This window comes from Schistocerca nitens, chromosome 5 (assembly GCF_023898315.1).
Source record: "Schistocerca nitens isolate TAMUIC-IGC-003100 chromosome 5, iqSchNite1.1, whole genome shotgun sequence".
Taxonomy (NCBI): domain Eukaryota; kingdom Metazoa; phylum Arthropoda; class Insecta; order Orthoptera; family Acrididae; genus Schistocerca; species Schistocerca nitens.
Genome location: NC_064618.1, coordinates 298,467,618 through 298,494,972, shown reverse-complemented (window position 1 = coordinate 298,494,972; position 27,355 = coordinate 298,467,618). Strand labels below are relative to the sequence as shown.

The 27,355-nt window shown below is 41.1% G+C and overlaps 1 protein-coding gene across 1 annotated transcript in view; it reads left to right on the top strand.

The window, feature by feature from the left end:
- Window positions 1-27,355, top strand: part of LOC126260415 (fatty-acid amide hydrolase 2-like) — a 405,764-nt gene that overhangs the window by 314,584 nt on the left and 63,825 nt on the right. The window contains exon 4 of the mRNA XM_049957744.1: window positions 10,649-10,865. Coding sequence (XP_049813701.1) covers window positions 10,649-10,865 — 217 coding nt within the window. The remainder of the gene's footprint in view (window positions 1-10,648; window positions 10,866-27,355) is intronic.

Genomic DNA, 27,355 nt, shown 5'->3' with positions numbered 1-27,355 from the left:
CACTTTGGGTAAGCCATAAAGTCTAGATAGGTACGCTTCTGTTTTACAAAGCAGCTTCTTATCGTCGGAAGCGAATGAAGACGCTTTCACCCAGTCGATTGGTCATTCTTAAAATCTTCATAGTCGGATCTTTCTGGAGATTTTTGTAATTGGAGGTAACCAAAATATTGATTTTTCCATGATAGTCCTCACTGTTCAGTATGGCGGTGGCATTACCCTTATCTGCATTAAGGACAATAATGTTTTTATCAGCATTTGTATCCCTCAGCGCCAAAGGAAGGCGATCGATTGCTTTCAATCGAGAATGTTGGCATTACCAAAGACATTAAAATCCATGGAGAAGAAATAAAAACTTTGAGGTTCGCCGATGACATTATAATTCTGTCAGACACAGCAAAAAACTTGGAAGAGCAGTTGAACGGAATGGACGGTGTCATGAAAGGAGGGTATAAGATGAACATCAACAAAAGCAAAACGAGGATAATGGAATGTAGTCGAATTAAATCGGGTGATGCTGAGGGAATTAGATTAGGAAATGAGACACTTAAAGTAGTAAAGGAGCTTTGCTATTTGGGGAGCATAATAACTGATGATGCTCGAAGTAGAGAGGATATCAAATGTAGACTGGCAATGGCAAGGAAAGCGTTCCTGAAGAAGTGAAATTTGTTAACATCGAGTATTGATTTAGGCGTCAGGAAGTCGTTTCTGAAAGTATTCGTATGGAGCGTAGCCATTTATGGAAGTGAAACATGGACGATAACTAGTTTGGACAAGAAGAGAATAGAAGCTTTCGAAATGTGGTGCTACAGAAGAATGCTGAAGATTAGATGGGTAGATCATATAACTAATGAGGAGGTATTGAATAGGATTGGGGAGAAGAGAAGTTTGTGGCACAACTTAACTAGAAGAAGGGATCGGTTGGTAGGACATGTTCTGAGGCATCAAGGTCTACCGTATCTTCCTTCGCCGTCGGCGTTGTCGTTGTTACCGTGAGACACCGTTATACCAAGAGGAAAGGCGCGTCGATCTTAGAGCATGAGACATGATGACCTTAAGCCATTGACAACACACAACGGTCACGGTAGCACCTGATCCCAGAATAGCTGCAGTAGTTAAGATCTACGAACTATTCCCTGTTGACCAGGTCCCAGAAAACTTAACTCGTAACGAGATCCCTTCAAAGCAAATTGTCATAACGATCGTCTATAAAGGCTTCGTACAACGAGAATAAATGTTACGGTTTATGGAATAATAACAGATACGACCAAACTGTCTTGTCTCTTCTGCTTTATTTAACATAACTTCGTTCACAGTTTCATTTCGCATTCACCACTCATTCACCGAAACCCTTTGATGAACAGTTTTGGTTGCTTAACACCAACAGTCAATGATAATGATACAGCTTTTCTCCTTTTTATAAATTGAAGCCCGCTCTCCGTGATATAATAATAAAAAAAAACGGTCTCAATACCGCGTCCCTCGTGAGATGCGAATAGACTTATCCCGGAATTGACCGCCCTGTAGGTGTACTCAATTTAATGACCACACTTCACTGTCCGCTAGTTCGCGTAACTGAATGTCCATTTGTTAGTCTGATTATACACTGTAGCTATTTAAAATTCGCCCCTATATTTTTCACAACGCACAATTAGCACTTCGTTACTTTTTTTTTTCTTCTTCTCTGAGTAAACGGGAACACAAAGACGCCGTATCATCGGCTTAGTCGATATAAAGCAAAACATCTTAATATGCCCAATTTTACCTTTTCTTATATGATCGGCTACCTTACTCATTAATTTATTACATATTATTTCCAATAACGCTAAACAGGTATCGCCGTTATATTTTAATTGTATTCAAAAGCATGTTACTACTATTATGACCGACCAAATCGTAACAAATCGCGCGGCGTGCGTTTTTAACGATAACTTTACGCTATTCAAGTTCCGTTACAGCTGTCTTGACTCGTAATGTTACACGGCCCCCCAGACTGTGATGTCTTGAAGGGGTTCCAGACAGAACAGGCTTATTTTTTTTTTTTTTTTTTTTTTTTTGTGTACTGTGACAGGAGAGGGTATTTGTTTCGGCGAATACACTCACTCTCAGATTCACTCAACAAGTCAGTACATACATTCTACAATATTTAAGTTGAGTTAATGGGCCTAGACAAAATGCCCTTAACTAAATTCCACATTTGTTTATAGGTTGTCTTAGAAACACTTCGCACTAATCACTTCATATTCACACCACATTTTTTTTTTTTTTTTCTTGGATGTGGCCCTCAGTTCTTCAACCGACTGTGCAAGGCAGGGATCACAGCCGGGTTCGACGATTGGCATCCTAGGCCAAAACCCTTATCAGGCCACTTGTTTAACCAGAGAGGGTTTGGTCCTTTTCTTTTCCTCTTAATTCCACTTTTAAATCATCCATCCTCGCTGTTCGGTGAGAGAATGAATCGTATTTCAGCGTCGTCATTGTTGCTGATACCAAGAAGGTATCTCATGGAAATCGTCGGTACATTCTTTAATTTTATTTGTAAGTTAGTATAAGTACGTATTTATCCATTGGTGCTTTTATTTAGTCCACTGAGTGTAGTCTTGGTATCATTCAGTGTTTCTTGAATCTACATTTTGCTCATTATTGATAATACTTCTTCAGGTCTATGTGAGAGAACAAGCCTTTAATTACATCAGTATCACAATCTGCCAGGAGGTAGCTCCCTTCATGAGGTATTTTCATTATTTTATATGGACCTGTATATAAATATTGCCATTTCTTATTCAGTCTTTTCCTCGTTGATGCTTTTGGGTGATTTCTCAATAAAATTTCTTCCCCTACATCATATGTGACTACTTTCTTCACATTTTTATCAAAACGGGTTTTTCTCAATTGTGCATGATGCTTCAGGTTTTCGTAGACCTTCTTCACCATATCTTCTTTCTTGGTAATCTTTTGTTCTATCGCAGGTAATTTCTTCATCCATTCTGGCACAATACTTTCACCAAATACTATTTGGTTAGGTGAATAACCTGTCGATAAGTGTGGTAAGTCATTATACACTTTCTCAAATTCATAAATCCAATCGATCCATTTATAATGTTGTTTGGGTATGTACGTCCGTAAAAATCGGTTCAACTCTCGGAAGATTCTTTCAACCGGATTTCCACAAGGGTAAAATCTTGAGATGTAAATGTGCTGGATTCCTTGTTCTTTCATAGTGTCTCTCCATACTTTGCTTGTATAATAAGCAGCGTTGTCTGTCAAGATCATTATAGGTTTGCCAAGCTCAGTTATATAGTTGTTGATAAATTTGCGTAACATGGGTCGAACGTGGAGATTTTTCAAAGGATATAATTTCACATATTTTGAAAAGAGATCATAGAAAGCCAATACATATTTGAACCGTCCACGTGTCATGGGACATGGCCCACAGACATCACATGACACCAACATTAAAGGTTGTTGTGGGATGATAGGATGTAGTTCTATCTTCCGACAATAGTTTATGGGTTTCGCCTTCTGACATATTTTGCACTTCTTAAGAATATTTGTAGCTATACGTCCCAAATTTGGATGATAGCAGTATTGTGCTATTTTGGCTGTACATTTAGCGGCACCAAAATGACCCCAATTCAAGTGAGTGTACCATACTAGTAATTCTAAATATTTATTTGGAACACAAACTTTCCAAACATCTTCTTCATCCTTCCTCCGATACAATATTCCGGATTTTAATTGATACTGTTCTTGAGAGTGACTTAGCGTTTTGCTTTCAACAGCATGCCTAATGGCTTTCCACAACTTATCATCTTCTTGCAGTTGTGGAAGACTTCGACATAGCTGTGAAATCTGCCTCTCACAATATTGCCTTGATAAATTCATGACTTTAAAGTCAATAGTCCGTTCTTCACACTCGTCGTCATTCTTTCTTTTCGGTAGTCTTGAAAGAGCATCGGCTATGATGTTGTCTTTCCCTCTGATGTATTTGAGCGTAATATCATATTCTTGCAGTAGCAAGGCCCACCGGGTTAAACGTGAATGGAACATCCTTCCTGTTAAAATAAAAGATAAAGCTTTGTGGTCGCAGAATACAATGATCTTCTTTCCATATACAAAATAGCGAAACTTTCTAAGGGACCAGACCACGGCCAGTACTTCCAATTCAGTAGTACAATATGCACGTTCACAGCTAGAGAGTGTTCTGCTGGCAAACCCAATTATTTTGATGGTACTGATATCTTCTGGATTGTCCATCTGGAAAAGAGTGGTACCCAATCCTGTTTCAGAAGCATCCACAGCAATATAAAAATCTTGATCAAGTCTCGGATGATGTAACAGTGGAGCATTAGTCAAAGCATTGCGGATGTTATCAAAAGCTTGCGTGCATTCGGAATTCCACTCCCACATGACATTTTTTCTTAATAGCCGTAACAAACAGTCTTGGCTTCCTAACTGATTGGGTAAAAATCGTCGAAAAAATGAAACTAAGCCGATAAATGACTTTAATTCCGTCCGATTTTTTGGATAAGCACATCTGTTAATCGCATCCATCTTTTTAGGATTTGGTTTTATCCCTTCAGGAGTGATTATATGTCCAAGAAATTTCAATTGGTTATGAGCAAACTTGGATTTGCTCAAATTTACAGTAACTCCGTATTCCAAAAATTTCGCAAAAACTCTTCTTAATAAGTCCAAATGTTCCTCCCAAGTTTCAGAAGCAATTAGCAAATCATCCACATATAAAGTAACTTCATTCAAAAGGTCTCTGCCCAGTACGGTATCTAATGCCGATATGAAAACACCACCGCTTATTTTCAACCCAAATGGCATGACAGTAAACTGGTAACTTCGGCCCAGAAACACGAATGCAGTATATTTTCTGGATTCTTTCGATATTCTAGTTTGCCAATATGAACTACGCATATCCAAAGAGGTTAAGAAGCGGGCACCATAAAACTTTTGTACTAACTCTTCTAGGTTCTCCGGTCGCGTTTGTACAGGTATAATGATCTTATTGATCTCTCTGGCATCCAACACCAATCTGATGTCACCATTGGGTTTAATTACCGCCACAAGAGGGTTACAATATTCGGAATCTGAGGGCTCAATAATACCCCATTCTAACATTTTATTGATTTCCTTTCTGACTACTTCTTTCTTTGTCCATGGGATAGAATAGGAAGTACGACAAAAGGCCAGAATGAGATTTTCACTCTGCAGCGGAGTGTGCGCTGATATGAAACTTCCTGGCAGATTAAAACTGTGTGTCCGACCGAGACTCGAACTCGGGACCTTTGCCTTTCGCGGGCAAGTGCTCTACCAACTGAGCTACCGAAGCACGACTCACTCCCGGTACTCACAGCTTTACTTCTGCCAGTATCTCGTCTCCTACCTTCCAAACTTTACAGAAGCTCTCCTGCGAAACTTGCAGAACTAGCACTCCTGAAAGAAAGGATATAGCGGAGACATGGCTTAGCCACAGCCTGGGAGATGTTTCCAGAATGAGATTTTCACTCTGCAGCGGAGTGTGCGCTGATATGAAACTTCCTGGCAGATCAAAACTGTGTGTCCGACCGAGACTCGAACTCGGGACCTTTGCCTTTCGCGGGCAAGTGCTCTACCAACTGAGCTACCGAAGCACGACTCACTCCCGGTACTCACAGCTTTACTTCTGCCAGTATCTCGTCTCCTACCTTCCAAACTTTACAGAAGCTCTCCTGCGAAACTTGCAGAACTAGCACTCCTGAAAGAAAGGATAGTTTATGTGCATACGTCTTTATATGGTATTCAAAGTGTTTTATTATACCCGGACGTTTACTAAAAATTGACTGATATGCTTCCAACAAGTAGTACAGTTCATCCCTTTGGATAACAGATAAATATTCTGATTCTAACACCTTTTCCTGCAATGACATTTTATCCATCATTTCTTCAGAACATTCAATAAGGCATATATTATACACATTTTCATCATCAATACTGACATATTTTACCATTAGATTCATACACAATTGATTTGGAATTACTCGGCCCTTTCTCAGGGTGGCTGTCAAAACATTACCATTGGAATTAAATATACATTCACCTTTCTCTAAATTAATGATTGCACCGGTCTCACATAAAAAATCCAAGCCCCAGATACATGGTACTGTCATTTTAGGAACAACCAGGAATGTACTTTCTATTTGAGCCCCCTGTATTGTAACGTCAACACGTACCTGTTTCACAACTTTTTGCATTTTTGCGCTGAACGCGCCAGACACGGTACATCCTGTGATAGGAAAAGTGGGCATTTTTACCCCTCGGCTTATCTGTTTTAAACAGTCCAACGTCATGACACTAATAGTTGCTCCAGTATCAATTAATATTTCAACATCAACATTATTTATACTTGTTGGAATTATTGCCTGTAAAATTTGTCCACATTTATCAGAAACTTCAGGTTTTTCTTCAATTAATTCATTCCTTATATCCTGATCATTATTGTACCTTAATACTCTCAGTTCAAATTGATGCCTGCCTTCCTTCTCCTTTCCAGTCATCCTAGGAAGGCATTTGGTGACTGGTATTAGTTTAATCTATCTCGTTGAGTCATCGGTGGGGGTTCATGAACTTCCACAATCCGTACAGTATGGTCCGAGTTATGGTATTCACCCCGCCGCACATTGGAGGCTCCTTCGCCCATTGGTATAACTCCTTGTGCTGGATGAGGACTCGAGGCATTTGTTCCATCCTGTCGATGAACATTATGCTTCGAATTATCTTCCCAAGGTCGAATGCAATTGGGTTCATCACTTGGGTACCTTTTACTCTTATTAATATCACTACTATGCACATTCGCGTCACCATATCGAGGTTTACCTCTAGCACAGTAAGTATCTCTTCTATATTTATTATAATCATTGTTTTTATTGCAACCATAGGATGAAGATTGTCCACGCTCCTGTGATGCGGGTTTGACCTGGTTTTCGGTATTATTATTATCATACGTTAAATTATTATTATAATTATTCGTATTACTATGAGTGTGAGTCGAAATTTGATTACTACTCATTTGTCTTGCGTCTTCCATAATCATATCTATAGAGTCAATCACCGACAAGAATTGTTCTACATCGTGGTCAGGAACATTTATTAACTTTTCACGTATATTTATGGGCAACCTTCCCTTCAAAATTCTGATCACTTCCTTGTGAGAAATTGGATCACTCCAATAACGTGTCTTATTTATGTACTTTTCAAAATATTGCCTTAAAGTACTCCTTTTACTGTTAAAATACTCAGGTTGGTAAACCTCTTTTCTTAATTTCTCTTGTTTACTCGACGACCAGTATTTAGCCAAAAAAAGTTGTTCAAACTCAGCGCAAGTATGGCAACTTTCACTTACTTCGGCGGCCCATAATGCGGCTTCTCCGGTAATTTTGGATACTATAAATTGAAGTCGGTCGTGTTCTGACCAGCTACGTGGAAATATTCTTTTGAAATTATTGATAAAGATTTTCGGATGCAGGTTGTTCTTTTCAGTGGAGAATGTTGGGAATTGTCTACTTTTAAAAATGCTGTTCTCCACCTTTAAAGAAGACAAATATCCTCGCTGACCAAAAGAATCATCACCTTTACCAATCGAATCATCAACTTCCCAATGCAAATTTTCACCACAATTGTACTTCGTGTTATCACATGTTCGGTTGTTTTTCGACCTATTCTCCGAACGTTCGTCCTCTGTCAACAAATTTTGTGATGACTTTCGTTCTAACTCCGCCAATTTATGATTGGTTTCCTTTTGCCATTTAGGTAACTCATCAACTATTTTCTATTTTATTTTCTGAATTTCGCTAGTGAAGAGCTTAATTAATTCATCATTTCTACTTAGGTGCTCATTGATATTTTCATTTGGCTGGGATCCAATAGTAGTCTTAACCTTGTCTACAATTTCATTTCCTTTTATTTCTATCCATTCAGTTAGATCTTCGTCAAGTCTTTTAGTTTGATCTACTAAATACTTGTCAATCCCCTTACGAGCATCAGACTCAAACTCGACTATTTGTTTCGAAAGCTCTTCTATCTGTGCGCTAGCATTGAAACAGCTGCTTTCGCACTTAACCATCCTACTGGACAGGCCATCATAACTCTTCGAAACTACCTCATATTTCTTTTCTACGTCATGACGTTTTCCCATTAAATTATTATATTGCCTTTCTAAGGTGTTAGAAAACTCTACATCTAGTTCTCCATATTTCGCATTTAATTGAGTCTCCCAGTCCGCCTTTAATTCTTTCTTAGTATTTTCCAGTTTATAATCAAAGGTGTTCAGTTTGCTTTCCAAAGAATCCATTTTAACTTCTAATGAACCAAATTTGGCCTCAAATTTTTCATTTAACTTTTGATTGTCCTCTTTTAATTGCTTATTATCTTTTTCTAGTGAACCAAGTCTTCCATTCATTACACCCATTTGAGTATTTATTGATACCAGCATATCAAACATTTTTTGATTAATATTTCCATTTTGAGGATCAACTTGCTGATCTACTTCCGAAACCTCAAGATCTTTATGTTCTCCCACGCTGCTTACCTTACTTATCATTGTATTTGAATCTCCTAACGGCTCTAAATCAATAACTGTATTATTATCTGTACATGTCTCCTGTCCCACATTGAGCTCATGGGATGCATCATCCCTATCCTCTTCACTTTCCTCTCTCTCTCTACTCATTACTCTACTCAACTGCACATTATCATGTATTCTTTTCGTTCGTTTTGACATGATTATTCACTACCAAAACATACACTTATTTTCACTATGTATTTATATATATTTATCTACCGAAATCACAAGTCTCAACTTCCTTTTTTTTATAATTATACCGTTATTTTAATCATACCTGGTAGTATCGCTCACTTTTAGCGATAATTGAAGAATACCTCTTTCATTGCACAGACTCACTGGCTGCTACAATATTTTCCAACTCTAGGGTTCGTGAATCCGGATGACACTCGACTCGATGCAGCAATCCTCCTCGATCGAGCCCCACGCTGGGCGCCACTTCTACCGTATCTTCCTTCGCCGTCGGCGTTGTCGTTGTTACCGTGAGACACCGTTATACCAAGAGGAAAGGCGCGTCGATCTTAGAGCATGAGACATGATGACCTTAAGCCATTGACAACACACAACGGTCACGGTAGCACCTGATCCCAGAATAGCTGCAGTAGTTAAGATCTACGAACTATTCCCTGTTGACCAGGTCCCCAAAACTTAACTCGTAACGAGATCCCTTCAAAGCAAATTGTCATAACGATCGTCTATAAAGGCTTCGTACAACGAGAATAAATGTTACGGTTTATGGAATAATAACAGATACGACCAAACTGTCTTGTCTCTTCTGCTTTATTTAACATAACTTCGTTCACAGTTTCATTTCGCATTCACCACTCATTCACCGAAACCCTTTGATGAACAGTTTTGGTTGCTTAACACCAACAGTCAATGATAATGATACAGCTATTCTCCTTTTTATAAATTGAAGCCCGCTCTCCGTGATATAATAATAAAAAAAAAAACGGTCTCAATACCGCGTCCCTCGTGAGATGCGAATAGACTTAGCCCGGAATTGACCGCCCTGTAGGTGTACTCAATTTAATGACCACACTTCACTGTCCGCTAGTTCGCGTAACTGAATGTCCATTTGTTAGTCTGATTATACACTGTAGCTATTTAAAATTCGCCCCTATATTTTTCACAACGCACAATTAGCACTTCGTTACTTGTTTTTTTTTTTTTCTTCTTCTCTGAGTAAACGGGAAAAAAAAGACGCCGTATCATCGGCTTAGTCGATATAAAGCAAAACACCTTAATATGCCCAATTTTACCTTTTCTTATAGGATCGGCTACCTTACTCATTAATTTATTACATATTATTTCCAATAACGCTAAACAGGTATCGCCGTTATATTTTAATTCTATTCAAAAGCATGTTACCACTATTAAGATCGACCAAATCGTAACAAATCGCGCGGCGTGCGTTTTTAACGATAACTTTACGCTATTCAAGTTCCGTTACAGCTGTCTTGACTCGTAATGTTACAAAGGGATCACCGATTTAGTATTGGAGGGCAGGGTGGAGGGTAAAAATCGTAGAGGGAGACCAAGAGATGAATACACCAAGCAGATTCAGAAGGATGTAGGTTGCAGTAGGTACTGGGAGATGAAGAAGCTTGCTCAGGATAGAGTAGCATGGAGAGCTGCATCAAACCAGTCTCAGGACTGAAGACCACAACAACAACAACAACCAAAGACAATCATATAGCCGACGCCACGTGATCGACAGTGGCGCCGTCTGTACTGCCTACATAATCATCGCTTCCTTGCGTTCTCTTCGTAGTTCGCCGCTGTACCTCCGAGAATGTCTCCCGCAGTTGGAGACGAAACGTCAGGGGAGAGTTTAATACTTCGACCACGGCCTGTCAACCCGAAAGTTTTAACTGAAGACAGAACCGGCCGTGAAAGCTTACACTGTATGATCAAGAATAGTAAATATTATAGAATATTACACCAGTGTCTTGTGTGTTTTCATTCGTAATGTAACAAATTATAATTTTTTTTTTAAATAGCGTGTATCGTGTGAGCAGCGGCGGCTTGTTTCGTACTCAGGTGAGCAGCGAGGAAGTGGTGCGGGCGTACGTGGAGCGTATCCGCGCGGTCAACCCTTTTCTGAACGCGTTGGTGGAGGAGCGCTTTGAGGCGGCTGTGGAGGAGGCGCGGGAGGCGGACCGCCTGGTAGCCCAGCGCGGTGCCGCAGGCGACCTGCACAAGCTGCCGCCGCTGCACGGAGTGCCCTTCACCGTCAAGGAGAGCTGCACACTCAAAGGTAAGACTGCAGCACGATCACGATGAAGGCCGTTGACGGCTGAAGGCTAACGCAGTCGCGGGGGCCACAAGCTGGTGGGGGGGAGTGCGGGCGGACTTCAGCCCTGTAAATATTTCTTCACACTTCATTCACTCTTGATTCCCGTTAAAAGAAAGTTCTTCAAATTTAGAGTGTTAACAGGCCCCATTCACACTAGCCCTGCCAGAGCGCTTTGATTGTTGATTCTACACTACTGGCCATTAAAATTGCTACACCAAGAAGAAATGCAGATGATAAACGGGTATTCATTGGACAAATATATTATACTAGAACTGACATGTGATTACATTTTCACGCAATTTTGGTGCACAGATCACGAGAAATTAGTTCCCAGAACAACCACAACAATAACTGCCTCGATACGCCTGGGCATTGAGTCAAACAGAGCTTGGATGGCGTGTACAGGTACAGCTGCCCATGCAGCTTCAACACGATACCACAGTTCATCAAGAGTAGTGACTGGCGTATTGTGACGAGCCAGCTGCTCGGCCACCATTGACCAGACGTTTCCAATTGGTGAGAGATCTGGAGAATGTGCTGGCCAGGGCAGAAGTCGAACATTTTCTGTATCCAGAAAGGCCCGTACAGGACCTGCAACATGCGGTCGTGCATTATCCTGCTGAAATGTAGGGTATCGCAGGGATCAAAAGAAGGGTAGAGCCACGGGTCGTAACACATCTGAAATGTAACGTCCACTGTTCAAAGTGCCGTCAATGAGATCAAGAGGTGACCGAGACGTGTAACCAATGGCACTCCATACCATCACACCGGGTGATACGCCAGTATGGCGATGACAAATACATGCTTCCAATGTGCGTTCACCGCGATGTCGCCACACACGGATGCGTCCATCATGATGCTATAAACAGAACCTGGATTCATCCGAAAAAATGACGTTTTGCCATTCGTGCACCCAGGTTCGTCGTTGAGTACACCGTCGCAGACGCTCCTGTCTGTGATGCAGCGTCAAGGGTAACCGCAGCCATGGTCTCCGAGTTCATAGTCCATGCTACTGCAAACGTCGTCGGACTGATCTTGCAGATGGTTGTTGTCTTGCAAACGTCCCCATCTGTTGACTCAGGGATCGAGACGTGGCTGCACGATCCGTTACAACAATGCGGATAAGATGCCTGTCATCTCGACTGCTAGTGATACGAGGCCGTTGGGATCCAGCACGGCGTTCCGTATTACCCTCCTGAACCCACAGATTCCATATTCTGCTTACAGTCATTGGAACTCGACCAACGCGAGCAGCAATGTCGCGATACGATAAACTGCAATCGCGATAGGCTACAATCCGACCTTTATCAAAGTCGAAAACGTGATGGTACGCATTTCTCCTCCTTACACGAGGCATCATAACAACGTTTCACCAGGCAACGACGGTCAACCGCTGTTTGTGTATGAGAAATCGGTTGGAAACTTTCCTCATGTCAGCACATTGTAGGTGTCGCCACCGGCACCAACCTTGTGTGAATGCTCTGAAAAGCTGATCATTTGCATATCACAGCCTCTTTCTGTCGGTTAAATTTCGCGTCTGTAGCACGTCATCTTCGTGGTGTAGCAATTCTAATGGCCAGTAGTGTATTTTTGCGTAAGGGGCTTTCTCGTGGCAAATGACCAAAACTTTGAAAAATATACTTCCGCTCTATAGAAAAGAGCATTTCATGCTGATTACAAAAATCTATAGTTTATGGACATTTTTATTTCTCATTTGTTCATAAAATTAGTTTGAAAATAATGTTGCAAAGGTGTCACGCTCCTTGTCCTTTCAAATTGCGCCAGAATGCCGGATGTATCTTTCTTTTCATTACTTTTTTCAGTTTTTGGATATGGATCATAAACACAGGTGTATTTTAGAAGGCTCTGACTACCGGAACCTGAGTGCAGGTGTATCTAGGATGCTGTGGCTTAGCTGCAACCCAAGATTTTATGTTTGTTTACTTATTGCTTTCGGAATTTGAAACACCTATCCTTCATAGCTGCTGCTGTTTTCTTCTGTTTATGTGTTATAAATGCCAAGAACAAAGCAATTTAATGCCAAATTGAGGTTTCGAGGCAACCAGTTCAGGGCAACATCGAATAGTATACGTCATTTGCTTCAGCAGTCACCTGCAGAAATTGGATGTACAGGCGTACAATACACCCACAAGCATTCCTTGCTGTTATGGAGACAATTTAGCCTAAATAAAGAGTTCTGGCAAATGCAAAATTTCTTAGGACGTACCTTCATGGTCTGTCACAGAATCCCAACAGGAAGTTTCAACAGTTACATACCGAAAACTGTACTTTGTCAGGCTCACAGTATTGAAAGTAGGCGTACTGGCTGCAATAATAACTTTTAATGACGGTGCAATTTCTAGGGTTGGTCTTCTGAAAAAATTAGAATCCACTGGCTGCAAGGAACTGAAGCCGAGGGAGCTACAGAAGCGAAGCTGTTACCAAGGAGGCTAGGACAAATAAAAGAGTGAAGAGAAGGGGGAATGAAAATAAAGAAGCAGGTGACCAACAGGAGCATGCAGCTTGAATGTTCTAAAACTGCATAATGATAAGCTAATAAATTTGTGAATCTTCTTATCCAATTTACCAGAAACCTGAATTTTTGTCGTTCAGATACACTTTTCTCCGAAATGACTGAAGTTCACTTGACTACTGTTTTCAGAAAATTCTAAAATATGATGACAATGTGTGTGACTACTGATCCAAATTTTTAAGTATATTTCTCATGGTACAATAAATTTTGTACATTTCTTACAGATTAGCTTCCGAAGAGGAAAATGGAAGGATAACAAACTTCCCTCAATGTTGTCTGTAGCCTGACTGTTTTTCTAAGCTGTACAGTCAATGGTACGAAAGAAAATCGTACCTCAGCTAAACAGCATTCTGTTTTTTAGCCTCCTATGAATATTGTTGTCAACTAAACAGTATAATAGACTTCTAACTGATTTTCTCAGAAATGCTTTGACTAATAACCCTAATAGTTTGTACAAATTTTGAGCTACTTCTGCTTTAGAGATCAGTAATACTGTGAGGGGGAAAGAGAACGTTAAAAATGGAGGTCATTCAGGGACGTGTCCCCTTAAACTGAAGAACTTTGATGAATACCACCAGCAGTTTTTCTGCCAGCGAACCAACGAAGATAGGGATTTCCATTTCTGTTCCAGTCGGTCGCAGGCCTTTGCGGAAATAAAGAGAAACATTTGATGTTGCTGAGTGGCGGGAGACGCCTTGGCTGCTAGGCCAGTGGTTCCCAACAGGTGGCCCGCGGACCCCCAGGGGTCCGAGAGCTATGCCAGAGGGGTCCGCAAGATGCTATTAGAATAACAAATATATTAAATATATTTCGTATGATAACAGATTTTTCGTTTTGGCCGCTTTCTGCATGAGCAGAGCTCTGGCGAACGCTAACCTCTGAGTCTAGCATATTCATAGAGCCAACTGACACTAGCACACACTAGCACAAAACTAGAATTAGAGGCAAATAGTTCTGCTGTATGCCGTTAGACTGCGCGCGCTGCCTCTTTGCAGCTGACAACTGACAGTCACTACACAGAAACTCGAATTTCAGACAATCGGCCATTGTTAATTTATTACCCGTGCTTTCACAGACCGTGTTGTTTACATATTCAATATTCGGTATTAAAACAGTAGTGTTTGCAAAGCGTTGTTTTTCGCGGAAGCTACAGTTCGCGTAGTTCAAAATGGACCATTGGTTCAAAAGTGGTTCGCCGGCCGCGGTGGTCTCGCGGTTCTAGGCGCTCAGTCCGGAGCCGCGCGACTGCTACGGTCGCAGGTTCGAATCCTGCCTCGGGCATGGATGTGTGTGACGTCCTTAGGTTAGTTAGGTTTAAGTAGTTCTAAGTTCTAGGGGACTGATGACCACAGATGTTAAGTCCCATAGCGCTCAGAGCCATTTGAACCATTTTTTTTTTAAAGTGGTTCGTTAAAACAAGAAAGGCCTACAGATGAAGAGGAAGATAATGCATTTAATGTTCAAGCAAGTAAGTCAGTGACTCTCGAACCGAAGTTGTCAGTGTCCATTGAACCTAAATCGTCGGCGGCCCTTGAACCTAACCCTTCCAAGATCAGTGTTAAGCTTACTGAAAAAATTAGAAAATATAACTCTGATTACTTGGAAATCGGTTTTACGTTCACTGGACCTGAAAGCCTTTCGAATGAACACCCAGATTTGAAGACAAAGATTTTGAGCAATAATCAAAAATTTAACAATAACAATGATGGCTAAATTGAAAAAGTTTTAAGCTCAATATTTTTTCAATAATGAATATGTCAATGTTTTTCCTAAGTACCAAAAATAGAAAACGGCCACGGTGGCCGAGCGGTTCTAAGCAGTTCGGTCCGGAACCGCGCGACTGCTACGGTCGCACGTTCCAATCCTGCCTCGGGCATGGATGTGTGTGATGTCCTTAGGTTAGTTAGGTCTAAATAGTTCTAAGTTCTAGGGAACTGATGACCTAAGATGTTAAGTCCTATAGTGCTCAGAGCCTTTTGAACCATTCAATATCCGAAACTGTTAATGAGACATGAGGAATGTTGGCTTTATCGCTGGCGTGGCACGATCGCAAATGAGTGTGCTACATCAAATCAGTTTTCTTGTGACTGGTGACAGATACCTCTACCCAAGTCTAAAGAAAAATTCAATATGTTAACTAAATTTCATATGCAACAACACATTATGGAATGTGCACCAAGCCGGCCGCGGTGGTCTAGCGGTTCTGGCGCTGCAGTCCGGAACCGAGGGACTGCTACGGTCGCAGGTTCGAATCCTGCCTCGGGCATGGGTGTGTGTGATGTCCTTAGGTTAGTTAGGTTTAAGTAGTTCTAAGTTCTAGGGGACTTATGACCTACGATGTTGAGTCCCATAGTGCTCAGAGCCATATGAATTTGAATGTGCACCAAAAGCAAAATCATAGCGACTTGTGTTTTTCATTGCAAACTTTCCGAATTTCGCGCAGTCTTACTTTCACGTAAATATCACAATAACTGGGACCATTAACGAAATAATGGTCACATCATCATGAACCTGACATATAGAGCTATAAGTAGAGCAAAAACTATTTTTTAACAAATAGTTTCTGTAAAATCGTTTGAGAAAGATTGCAGGGAACACCCCCTCGGTTCTGTAATTGGTGACGGCCAAAAGGTGGAAAACACTTATCGGCCTCCCCTTCGATCAAATCCTGCTTGAGCTATAATCCATGGGCAGGCGCATTGGACTAAAGGGACAAAGTTTCCTGTATCTTGGTTCAGCAACTCAGTTAGGTGTGAAGTACGAACGGTCTGTGTCTGGTGCTATCGGAGCCTGTGATTTGTGTTATGCTAGAGTGTAGAATGGATCACAAATACACTACTGGTCATTAAAATTGCTACACCAAGAAGAAATGCAGATGATAAACGGGTATTCATTGGACAAATATATTATACTAGAACTGACATGTGATTACATTTTCACACAATTTGGGTGCATAGATCCTGAGAAATCAGTACCCAGAACAACCACTTCTGGCCGTAATAACGGCCTTGATACGCCTGGGCATTGAGTCAAACAGGGCTTGGATGGCGTGTACAGGTACAGCTGCCCATGCAGCTTCAACACAATACCACAGTTCATTAAGAGTAGGGACTGGCGTATTATGACGAGCCAGTAGCTCGGCCACCATTGACCAGACGTTTTCAATTGGTGAGAGATCTGGAGAATGTGTTGGTCAGAGCAGCAGTCGAACATTTTCTGTATCCAGAAAGGCCCGTACAGGACCTGCAACATGCGGTCGTGCATTATCCTGCTGAAATGTAGGGTTTCGCAGGGATCGAATGAAGGGTAGAGCCACGGGTCGTAACACACCTGAAATGTAACGTCCACTGTTCAAAGTGCCGTCAATGTGAACAAGAGGTGACCGAGACGTGTAACCAATGGCACCCCATACCATCACACTGGATGATACGCCAGTTTGGCGATGACGAATACACTCTTCCAATGTGCGTTCACCGCGATGTCGCCAAACACGGATGCGACCATCATGATGCTGTAAACAGAACCTGGATTCATCCGAAAAAGTGACGTCTCCGAGCTGATAGTCCCTGCTGCTGCAAACGTCGTCGAACTGTTCGTGCAGATGGTTTTTGTCTTGCAAACGTCCCCATCTGTTGACTCAGGGATCGAGACGTGGCTGCACTATCCGTTACAGCCATGCGGATAAGATGCCTGTCATCTCGACTGTTAGTGATACGAGGCCTTAGGGATCCAGCACGGCGTTCCGTATTACCCTCCTGAACCCACCGATTCTATATTCTGCTAACAGTCATTGGATCTCGACCAACACGAGCAGCAATGTCGCGATATGATAAACCGCAATCGCGATAGGCTTCAATCCGACCTTTAGCAAAGTCGGAAACGTGATGGTACGCATTTGTCCTCCTTACACGAGGCATCACAACAATGTTTCACCAGGCCACGCTGGTCAACTGCTGTTTGCGGATGAGAAATCGGTTGGAAACTTTCCTCATGTCAACACGTTGTAGGTGTCGCCACTGGCGCCAACGTTGTGTGAATGCTCTGAAAAGTTTATCATTTGCATATCATAGCATCTTCTTCCTGTCGGTTAAATTTCGCGTCTGTAGCACGTCATCTTCGTGGTGTAGCAATTTTAATGGCCAGTAGTGTACTTGTATTGCACGGACGCTTATTATCAAAAGTACGATCATATGGGGTATCAAGCTAAATTTGTGACTGGATTGAGGGCTTTTTGGTATGGAGAACACAGCATTTTATCTTGGGTGGGAGTCATCGACAGATGTAGAAGTGATTTCGGATGTACTCCGGGGGAGTGTGTTGGGACACTTGCTGTTGTATATTAAAGACCTTACAGACAATATTAGCAGTAAAATCAGGCTTCTTGCAGATGATGCAGTTATCTATACTGAAATACTCTCTCAGAGAAGCTGCATAAATATTTAGTCAGATCTTGATAAGATTTCTACATGGTGCAGAGATTGGCAACTTCTCTAAATGTTCAGAAATGTAAAATTTTCCACTTCACAAAGCGAAAAAACGTAGTATCCTATGAGTATAATATCAATGAGTCACTGTTGGAATCGGCCAACTCGTGTAAATACCTAGGTGTAACACTTTGTAGGGATATGAAATGGAATGATCTCATAGGTTCAGTCGTGGATATACCAGGTGGTAGACTCCGGTTAATTGAGTGCAATCAGTCTACTAAAGAAATTGCTTACAAATCACTAGTGTGACCCATCTTAGAATATTGCTCAAGTGTGTGGGACCCGTGCCACGTAGGACTAACAGAGGATATTGATTACTGAAGAAACTGAAACGACAGACTCTTGAAGACAGACGTAAACTATACCGAGAAAGTCTGTTAACAAAGTTTCAAGAACCGGCTTTAAATAATTACTCTAGGAATTTACTACAACCCCCTACTCATCGCTCACACAGGGATCATGAAGATAAGATTATAATAGTTACTACACGCACAGAAGCATTCAAACAATCATTCTCCCCTCGCTCCATACGTGAATGGAACAGGAAGAAATGCTAATAACGGATATAATGGGACGTCCCCTCCGCCATACACCTCACGATGGTTTGCAGAGTATAGATTAGATGTAGTGTCGATTTTGGGTGCCAAAAAGGTGTAACAACATAAAAGAGCGTTGTGGCAGAAGTGTTCACCAAATAAATTTTTAAACTGAATTAGTAGTGTTTCAGTGAATATACAGTGTGATGTGAAAGGATGTAGTGATGCTGAAGTTTCATCAGTTGATAATGCTGAAGAATCGTACATTTCAAGCAAGCAAGAACTAGTGGCTGATGAAACTGTTCCACTAGCAGAAATAGTTGACAATAATGTCACTGCAGGAGAAACCGAAGCAGGCCAAGATCTTCAAGACGAAAGAAACTCATCTAAAGAAGGTAACAGCTTTCAAGCTGTCGATGATCTTGGCGATATGGGAACCTGGCCAGATATTATAAATGATTATTTTAGGATGAGACCAATCAAAGAAGGTAGGCAAGATATTGGTGAAAAAAGGTCCTATGGATAGAGAGATAAGGTGTTTTACTGTTTTTCATTGCTTCTGTCATCTTTCAAATAATGAAAAAGTTAAGCGAATGTGCCATGTATACTCTCCAACAAAAGATGCTGTTGGCTTTGTTGCAAGTTGCTCAATTCGAGTGCTGGTGCTCTCACAACAAATAATCTCAGAGCCTGGCAAAGCTTATCAGTAGTTTTCTCTAATCATAACTACCCCACAGCCACATTACTGAAATGTGCAAGTGGAAAGTGCTTTCATAGAGCATTAAAAACTCAAAATTAATTGATAAGGCAACTCAAGATCAAACTCATCAAGGAAAAGAGACGTGGAGACATGTTTTGTTAAGATTATTTTCCGTAGACGTTTCCTCATAGAAAGAAATCTTGTATTAAAAGGTGACCATGCTAAGTTGGGATATGCAGGTAATGGACACTTTTTGGATGAAGTAGAATTAATGGCCAAGTTCAGCCCTATATTAAGTGATCATAGTAATAATGTGGATAAATCTGTAAGGTTGGTTGATTTCTTACCTAAGTAAGGACACTCTAAATGAAATCATTATCATGTGATGAGATTGTATCTATCATGAAGGATGCCATACTCAAAAATAAATACACTCATGCTCATAAATTAAGGATAATTGCAGAATGTGGTGCTACACAACGTGACACTACACAATACTGGCGCTAATAGCATATGCACATAGAGAACACACACGACACAGATCTGTAAGTCCATGGTATTGGTGATAAGTTGAGAAAACTGTTCCGAACCACATGTGCTACAAAACACCACTGTTTCCTGCGCATGTACCCCAACATCAATATGGGATATGATCATCATGCACACATACACAGGCCACACAACGAGTTGGCATACTCTGGATAAGGTGGTCGAGCAGCTGCTGGGGTATAGCCTCCCATTCTTGCACCAGTGCCTGTCGGAGCTCCTGAAGTGTCGTAGGGGTTTGAAGACGTGCAGCGATACGTCGACCGAGAGCATCCCAGACGTGCTCGATGGGGTTTAGGTCTGTAGAACAGGCAGGCCATTCCATTCGCCTGATATCTTCTGTTTCAAGGTACTCCTCCACGATGGCAGCTCAGTGGGGCCGTGTGATATCATCCATCAGGAGGAAGGTGAGACACACTGCACCCCTGAAAAGGCGGACATACTGGTGCAAAATGACGTCCCGATACACCTAACCTGTTACAGTTCCTCTGTCAAAGACATGCAGGGGTGTACGTGCACCAATCATAATCCAACCCCACACCATCAAACCACGACCTCCATACAGGTCCCTTTCAAGGACATTAAGGGGTTGGTATATGGTTGCTGGTTCACGCCAAATGAAAACCCGGCGAGAATCACTGTTCAGACTATACCTGGACTCGTCCGTGAACATAACCTGGCACCACTGTTCCATTGACCATGTACGGTGTTCTTGACACCAGGCTTTACGGGCTCTTCTGTGACCAGGGCTCAGTGGAACGCACCTTGCAGGTCTCCGGGCGAATAAACCATGTCTGTTCAGTCGCCTGTAGACTGTGTGACTGGAGGCAACTGTTCCAGTAGCTGCAGTAAGCTCCCGAGCAAGGCTACCTGCAGTACTCCGTGGCCGTCTGCGGGCACTGATGCTTCTTGTGGTGTTGTACGCTGTGGACGTCCCGTAGTGTAGAGACTGGACACGTTTTCTGTCTGCTGGAATCGTTGCCATAATCTTGAGATCACACTTTGTGGCACACGGAGGGCCCATGCTACGACCTGTTGTGTTTGACCAGCCTCCAGTCGCCCTAGTATTCTGCCCCTCATAACGCATCAGTATGTGTTCTTTGAGCCAGTTTCAACACACAGTCACCATTAGCACGTCTGAAAACGTCTGCACACTTACTCGCTGCACCGTACTCTGACATGCACCAACACGCCTCTGTGTATGTGGACTGCTGCTAGCGCCACCGTGCGACGACCGCAGGTCAAATGCACCGCATGGTCATAACCTGAGGTGATTTAAACCCGCAGACCGCCCACCCCACCAGAGCGTTGTTTCACCATGTATCAGCATTATCCTTAATTTATGAGCATGAGAGTATGATTCAATAATACTGGACAGTACACTACACTTAAGTGACAAAGAACAATTAAGTGCGATCTTAAGAGCGATAGATGTGTTTTCCATGCCAGCTGCAACAAGAGGAGTTTTTTTTTTTTATTTTTTAAAGCGAGTGACTGTACTGGAAAAGGTCTTACATAGTTGTTGCTTCAGATGATACACAACCTTACCATATTGCTTACAGGTTGTAGGCGATAATCTTACGACAATGGGAGCAACATGAAGGACAAGAAGAGTGGTACTCAAGCTCGTATCATCGAAGAAAATCCAAGAGCTCGCTATATCCCTTGCTGTGTTCATAGCTTGAACTTGGATGTTAGTGATTGCAGTTAAATAATCTATAACTGCGCTGCTTTTCTTGGTGTAGTTCGAAGATTGTTCACATTATTTTCTGCCTCTGTGAAGCGCTGAGAAGCGCTCAAGAATCACATAAGCCTAACTCTGAAGCTGCTGTGTGTTACAAGATGAGAGGCTAGTACTGAATGAAATGTTCGGATTATAAGTTCTGAAAAGACTTGCCTTGACAGAGTTAAATAACGCATGTAAAAATGATCTGTTGTGTTTCAGTGAAGAATCTAGTCTCTTGGAAGAAATCTCAAAATTTAAGCTTTCTTTGTGTGCTATGATATAGCATAACGTCCTTTGCATGTCAACAGAGTCAATAAAGCAGTTGAGCAAGAAGGTACGCAGTTAGACACTACAGTGAAAATAATAAAATCAACACTTAGTGTTATGGAAGAATATAGAACCAACAATTTTGAAAAGGTTAAGGAAGAAACAGAGGTATTAGTTGCATCTTTAGGAAATGTTGCTAAGTTAACGGAACCCAAATCTGCAATTATTAAAAGCGAGTTTTCTTATGAAAGTAAGGAAGAACCGCTTAAGAATAAACTTCTTCTCTGTTGTGGCAGACACCACTGTTGTCTTTGAAGGAAAAGTTTCAGCAGCTCAATAACTGCTGTGACGTGCTGTGACGTTGAGCATTTGGCAACAAAAAAATACTATTTTCAACATATGAAGTAGAAATATTGCAGAAGCTTTGAAAAACTTTAAATGTATTCAGGAGACATAAATTCGGAGGATTTTTCAAACTAATTGGAATTGTTGTCTCCTATGCTTCCACAAATTGCGAACACGTTTAAAATTACTTCACTAGATCTTCGAAATGAACATTCAGGACGTTTTCCCATATGTAACAACTACGAGAAGAATATTTTTGTACATGCCGGTATCTGTGGCTTCTGCAGAACGTAGCTTTTTCGACTTAAAGATAATTAAAAACTGTCTCAGATCTTCAGTGAGAACCAGCCATAATGGCAGCGGGATGGCAGATTGCACAATTGCTCGACATGGAGAAATTAGTGAAGATCTTCGCTGCTCAAAAAGCAAGAAAAGTGAACATTTAGAGGAGTAATTTTTAAAACAATGTCTCTACAATCTAGCAGGCTTATCCCTGTTTTATTTAACGTAGCCAGAATTTATTAAATTATATGCCTAATTTTCCACGGTTTTAGCGCTGCATTTAAAAGTTACTACTACCAAGGCAACCGGGCTTTGCTCGCAACTATTGTGAACTTATACTAAGGTATGCTCATCAACGCTGAAGGATGACGAAAACAAAATTTAAGAACGCACAGTTTATTTCTACGACAGCTCTCACTGGCTGTTTGTCGTGAATGTAAAAATAGATCAAATTTTCATACAGTCTGGAAACACAGCGTTGAACCTGCCGCTATTGCTTCTTTAAAGTTAAAAATTACGATGAAATGCTCAGTCGTTACAGCCGCTGCAATATTTGTAGTAATTTGTGATTCCCTCAATTTATATGAAACACTGTAAATAATTTTTTTTATAAATTTCAAAATCGCCATATACTTGCTTGCTGTTAAATCTGTGAGTTAAAGAAAAACATTATATCGATCATTATTATTCCGGACGTACTTTTCGGGGATTATTTTGCAAGTGACATTGCGACAATGAAGTTGTACTTTCTACCATAATTTGACATGGAGGGGATTTTTCCAGAGGTGAAAACTATTTTGACATATGGAAGGATGGCCGTTCTGGAAGAGTTAGAAAAATGTGAAGTAATTTACCATAACATACACAACTAAAATCAGTTCATAATTGGATCAGTATCACTGTAATCTCAGGAATGACTAATAAATTTTTAGATTTCTGTTTTTCCAATTCTATTTGGTGTTGGATTTAGGTACAGGCTCATTCATTTTAAGTGCATATTCCTGGTGCATATTTTCCTTATTTTAGTACTTATTTCGGGTGTTTTGTGCATATTTTAATGCATAAGTTCTACCATTTTATACAGCAAAGCCAACTGGCCACCTAGCCGGAGCAGCAGCACCGTCTGGTCTACATTTAAAAAAAACGATGAGTGGAGATGTGAAATCTTACACTATCCGGTAAGCACCAAAGAAACTGGCATAGGCATGCGTATTCAAATACAGAGATATGTAAACAGGCAGAATAAAGTGCTGCCGTCGGCCATGTCTATATAAGACAACAATTGTCTGGTGCAGTTGTCAGATCGGTTACTGCTGCTACAAAGACTGGTTATCAAGATTTAAGTGAGTTTGAACGTGGTTTATAGTCGGTGCACGAGCGTTGGGATACAGCATCTCCGAGGTACCAATGAAGTGGGGATTTTCCCGTACAAACATTACACGTGTGTAGCGTGAATATCAGGAATATGGTAAAAAATCAAATCGATGCGGCTGCGAAAAGATCCTGTAAGAAACAGACCAACGACGACTGAAGAGAATTGTTCAACATGATGGAAGTGCAGCCCTTCCATAAATTGCTGCAGATTTCAATGATGGGCCATCAAAAAGTGTCAGCGTGCGAATCATTCAACGAAACATCATCAACATGGGCTTTCTGAGCCGAAGACCCACTCCTGTACCCTTGGTGACTGCACGACACAAACCTCTACATCTTGCCTGGGCCTGTCAGCACCAACATTGAACTGCTGATGACTGGAAACATGTTGCCTGGTTGGACGAGTCTCGTTTCAAATTGTATCAAGCGAATGGACGTGTATGGGTATGGAAACAAACTCATGAACCCATTGGATCCTTCATGTCAACAGGGGGCTGTTCAAGCTGGTGGAGGCTCTGTAATTGTGTGGGGCGAGTGCAGTTGGAGTGATATGGGACACCTGATATGTCTGAGTACGACTCGGACAGCTGACACGTACGTAAACATCCTGTCTGGTCACCTGCATCCATTCATGTCCGCTGTGCATTCCGACGGACTTGACTAATTTCAGCAGAACAATGCAACACCCTACACATCCAGAATTGCTACAGAGTGGCTTCAGGAACACTCATCTGGCCATCAAACTCCCCAGACATGAATATTATTGAGCATATCAGGATGTCTAGCAAAGTGCTGTTCAGAAGAGATCTCCACCCCCTCGTACTCTTACGGATTTATGGACAGCCCTGCAGGATTCATGTGTCTCTCCAGGCATTAGTCAAGTCCATGCCACGTTGCATTGTGGCAATTCTACGTGCTTGCGGGGGCCCTAAATGACAGACAGGTGAACTAGTTTCATTCGCTCTTCAGTGTATAAGCGAAAATCTGAAAAAAGTGCGAAAATTTTGATATCTCTTTGAATTTTTCGTTGTGAAGCCGACCTACAAGGCACCAACTATGAAATTCGGATTCAACACCCCCAGGAAACACGCAGAACAGTTGAGGAAAAACCTTCTGCAATAGTGCTATTGGAAAACCACCATTTGACTGGACTATTCGAGACTGCAATTTGCGACTTTGTGACATTACTGCTCATTTTGGTAGGGATCCTATGACTGTCATGGAAATGTGGATGGAATCAATGGCTTCTACATGGCCACACTCACAATACCATGCATCCAGCACCTGAGGGAACAGACATATAGTTCTCCCAGCTGTGTAGAACCACACAGGTAAATCATGTAAGTTTACTCAGTTAAACGGGCTTGTTTGAAGCAAGGCAAGTACAGAAACAGAAGAAATAGACTGTGTGATGCCAGGAGCACAAGGGACTGTCAGTACGGTAGTCAATGTTGCGATTTCATTTGACACTGAAGCAGACGGAGGTGTGCTGACTGTGGTCCACCCAAAGACAACATTGGACACAGAAGTGATACCACATTGCATTTTCGGATGGGTCCTGGTACTGCGTATAGGATCACAAGGGATGTATGTATCTGTATGTGGATCTGAAGAAGGTTTTGGCCGAAAGCTAAATGTGTAACAGTCTTTTCGTTGTACCTGTCTCTACTTCAATGTGTCATCTTTACAGTGAGTAGCAATCTACCCTTTTCCTAATATTGTTATACAGAATACATTGCATTTTTTATTGATTCCCAGTGTGCTGCGCACAGCTTTCTAGTCTGTATTTTGTGGATACAGCTATAACGCCTCAATTTCTTTTCAAATCACTGGCCTTGCCATTGAAATATAGCTTTGCAATCTCAATGTGTCTATAAGAGTCTTATAAATAGCAGTGCTGCTGGTTCCCTCAAGTCTTGTTGTAAATCGCATGAAGGGGAGAGAGAGATTACCTATACGAAATGGCAAGGGACTTAAGTATTTCTGTAAAATAGGTACCAAATGGCCCACAAAAATCAAATTAAAACTTTCGCTGCACATTATCTCATTATGAAAGAAAAAAAAAAAAAAAAAAAGGTCAGTTGGAGTCCTGTTTACTGTAATTATCACTACTGACTTCCCTAGAATCTCTGCTTCCCTAAGGCAGAGGCTTCAGAATGCTGATCACTGTAAAAGCTGAGAGTATCAATGTTTTTTATTTGTATGGTAACCCTTTTTTAAAGTAAGTGGCAACTAGTGTTTTGACTCCACTTTTCAGAGTGGTTTGAATTTCTTGAATAACTCTATAAATTGACATAAAACCTTTACTCACCATGGCCACAGCAAAACAAAACAAAACATCAAAACCACAGTTAATAGGTACATAGGCCACAGCCAGCTAACCATATTGCAATACAGGACTACGAATGATCCATCAGATTACACATGAAATACAAGCAATCAGCAATTTACACACATATGTGTAATCTATGGATGAATCACATGACTGGCAACATATTGTTGATATCTGTCACTCGAGCATAAGGCACTTCGACAATGGCACTGCCATTGTTGTAGACTCTCATCATAACAGCAACTAAATAATTCACAGTTATGATTTCATGTTTATGAACATACAGTAAAGCTTAATTTATACGTTTTTCACTTCACATTTTTCTCACTTACACATTTATTTTTCATGTCCTGGTGAAATATTCACAGTGTGCGCAAGTTATGATGCAGTGTTTCAGAGTGGGTTGCCAGGAAGTGGATTGGTAAGGTCAATATTAGACTACAATAAAATTTGATAGTATAATAAAGAACTTTGTCAAAGTTAGGCGTTGGTCAAATTTTCTTTGATCAAATCCAGCGCCTCACCTTATATTTGATCAAAGGAAGCGTTCGTCTTATGTTTACTGTGTAGAAAAATCAATCACTGCATCAGTCTGACACACAATGTTTATCAATATGATTCCCAAATTTACATGGCGCGTTGCATGGTCGATTGATAGTGACTGGGCCAAATATCTCACGAAATAAGCATCAAACGAAAAAACTACAAAGAACGAAACTTGTCTAGCTTGAAGGGGGAAACCAGATGGCACTATGGTTGGCCCGCTAGATGGTGCTGCCATAGGTCAAACAGATATCAACTGCGTTTTTTTTTAAATAGGAACCCCCATTTTTAATTACATATTCATGTAGTACATAAAGAAATATGAATGTTTTAGTTGGACCACTTTTTTCGCTTTGTGATAGATGGCGCCGAAATAGTCACAAACATATGGCTCACAATTTTAGACTATCAGTCGGTAACAGGTAGGTTTTTTAAATTAAAATACAGAATGTAGGTACGTTTGAACATTTTATTTTGGTTGTTCCAATGTGATACATGTACCTTTGTGCATTTCTGAGAATGCATGCTGTTACAGTGTGATTACCTGTAAATACCACATTAATGCAATAAATGCTCAAAATGATGTCCGTCAACCTCAATGCATTTGGCAATACGTGTAACGACATTCCTCTCAACAGCGAGTAGTTCGCCTTCCTTAATGTTAGCACATGCATTGCTACAACTGCCTCATGGTTACTGATACCAGCTTTGATGCAGACATACTCAAAGAGGTTAGGTCTATTTTTTGGCCATTACATGTAGTATAATACCATCGTGAGT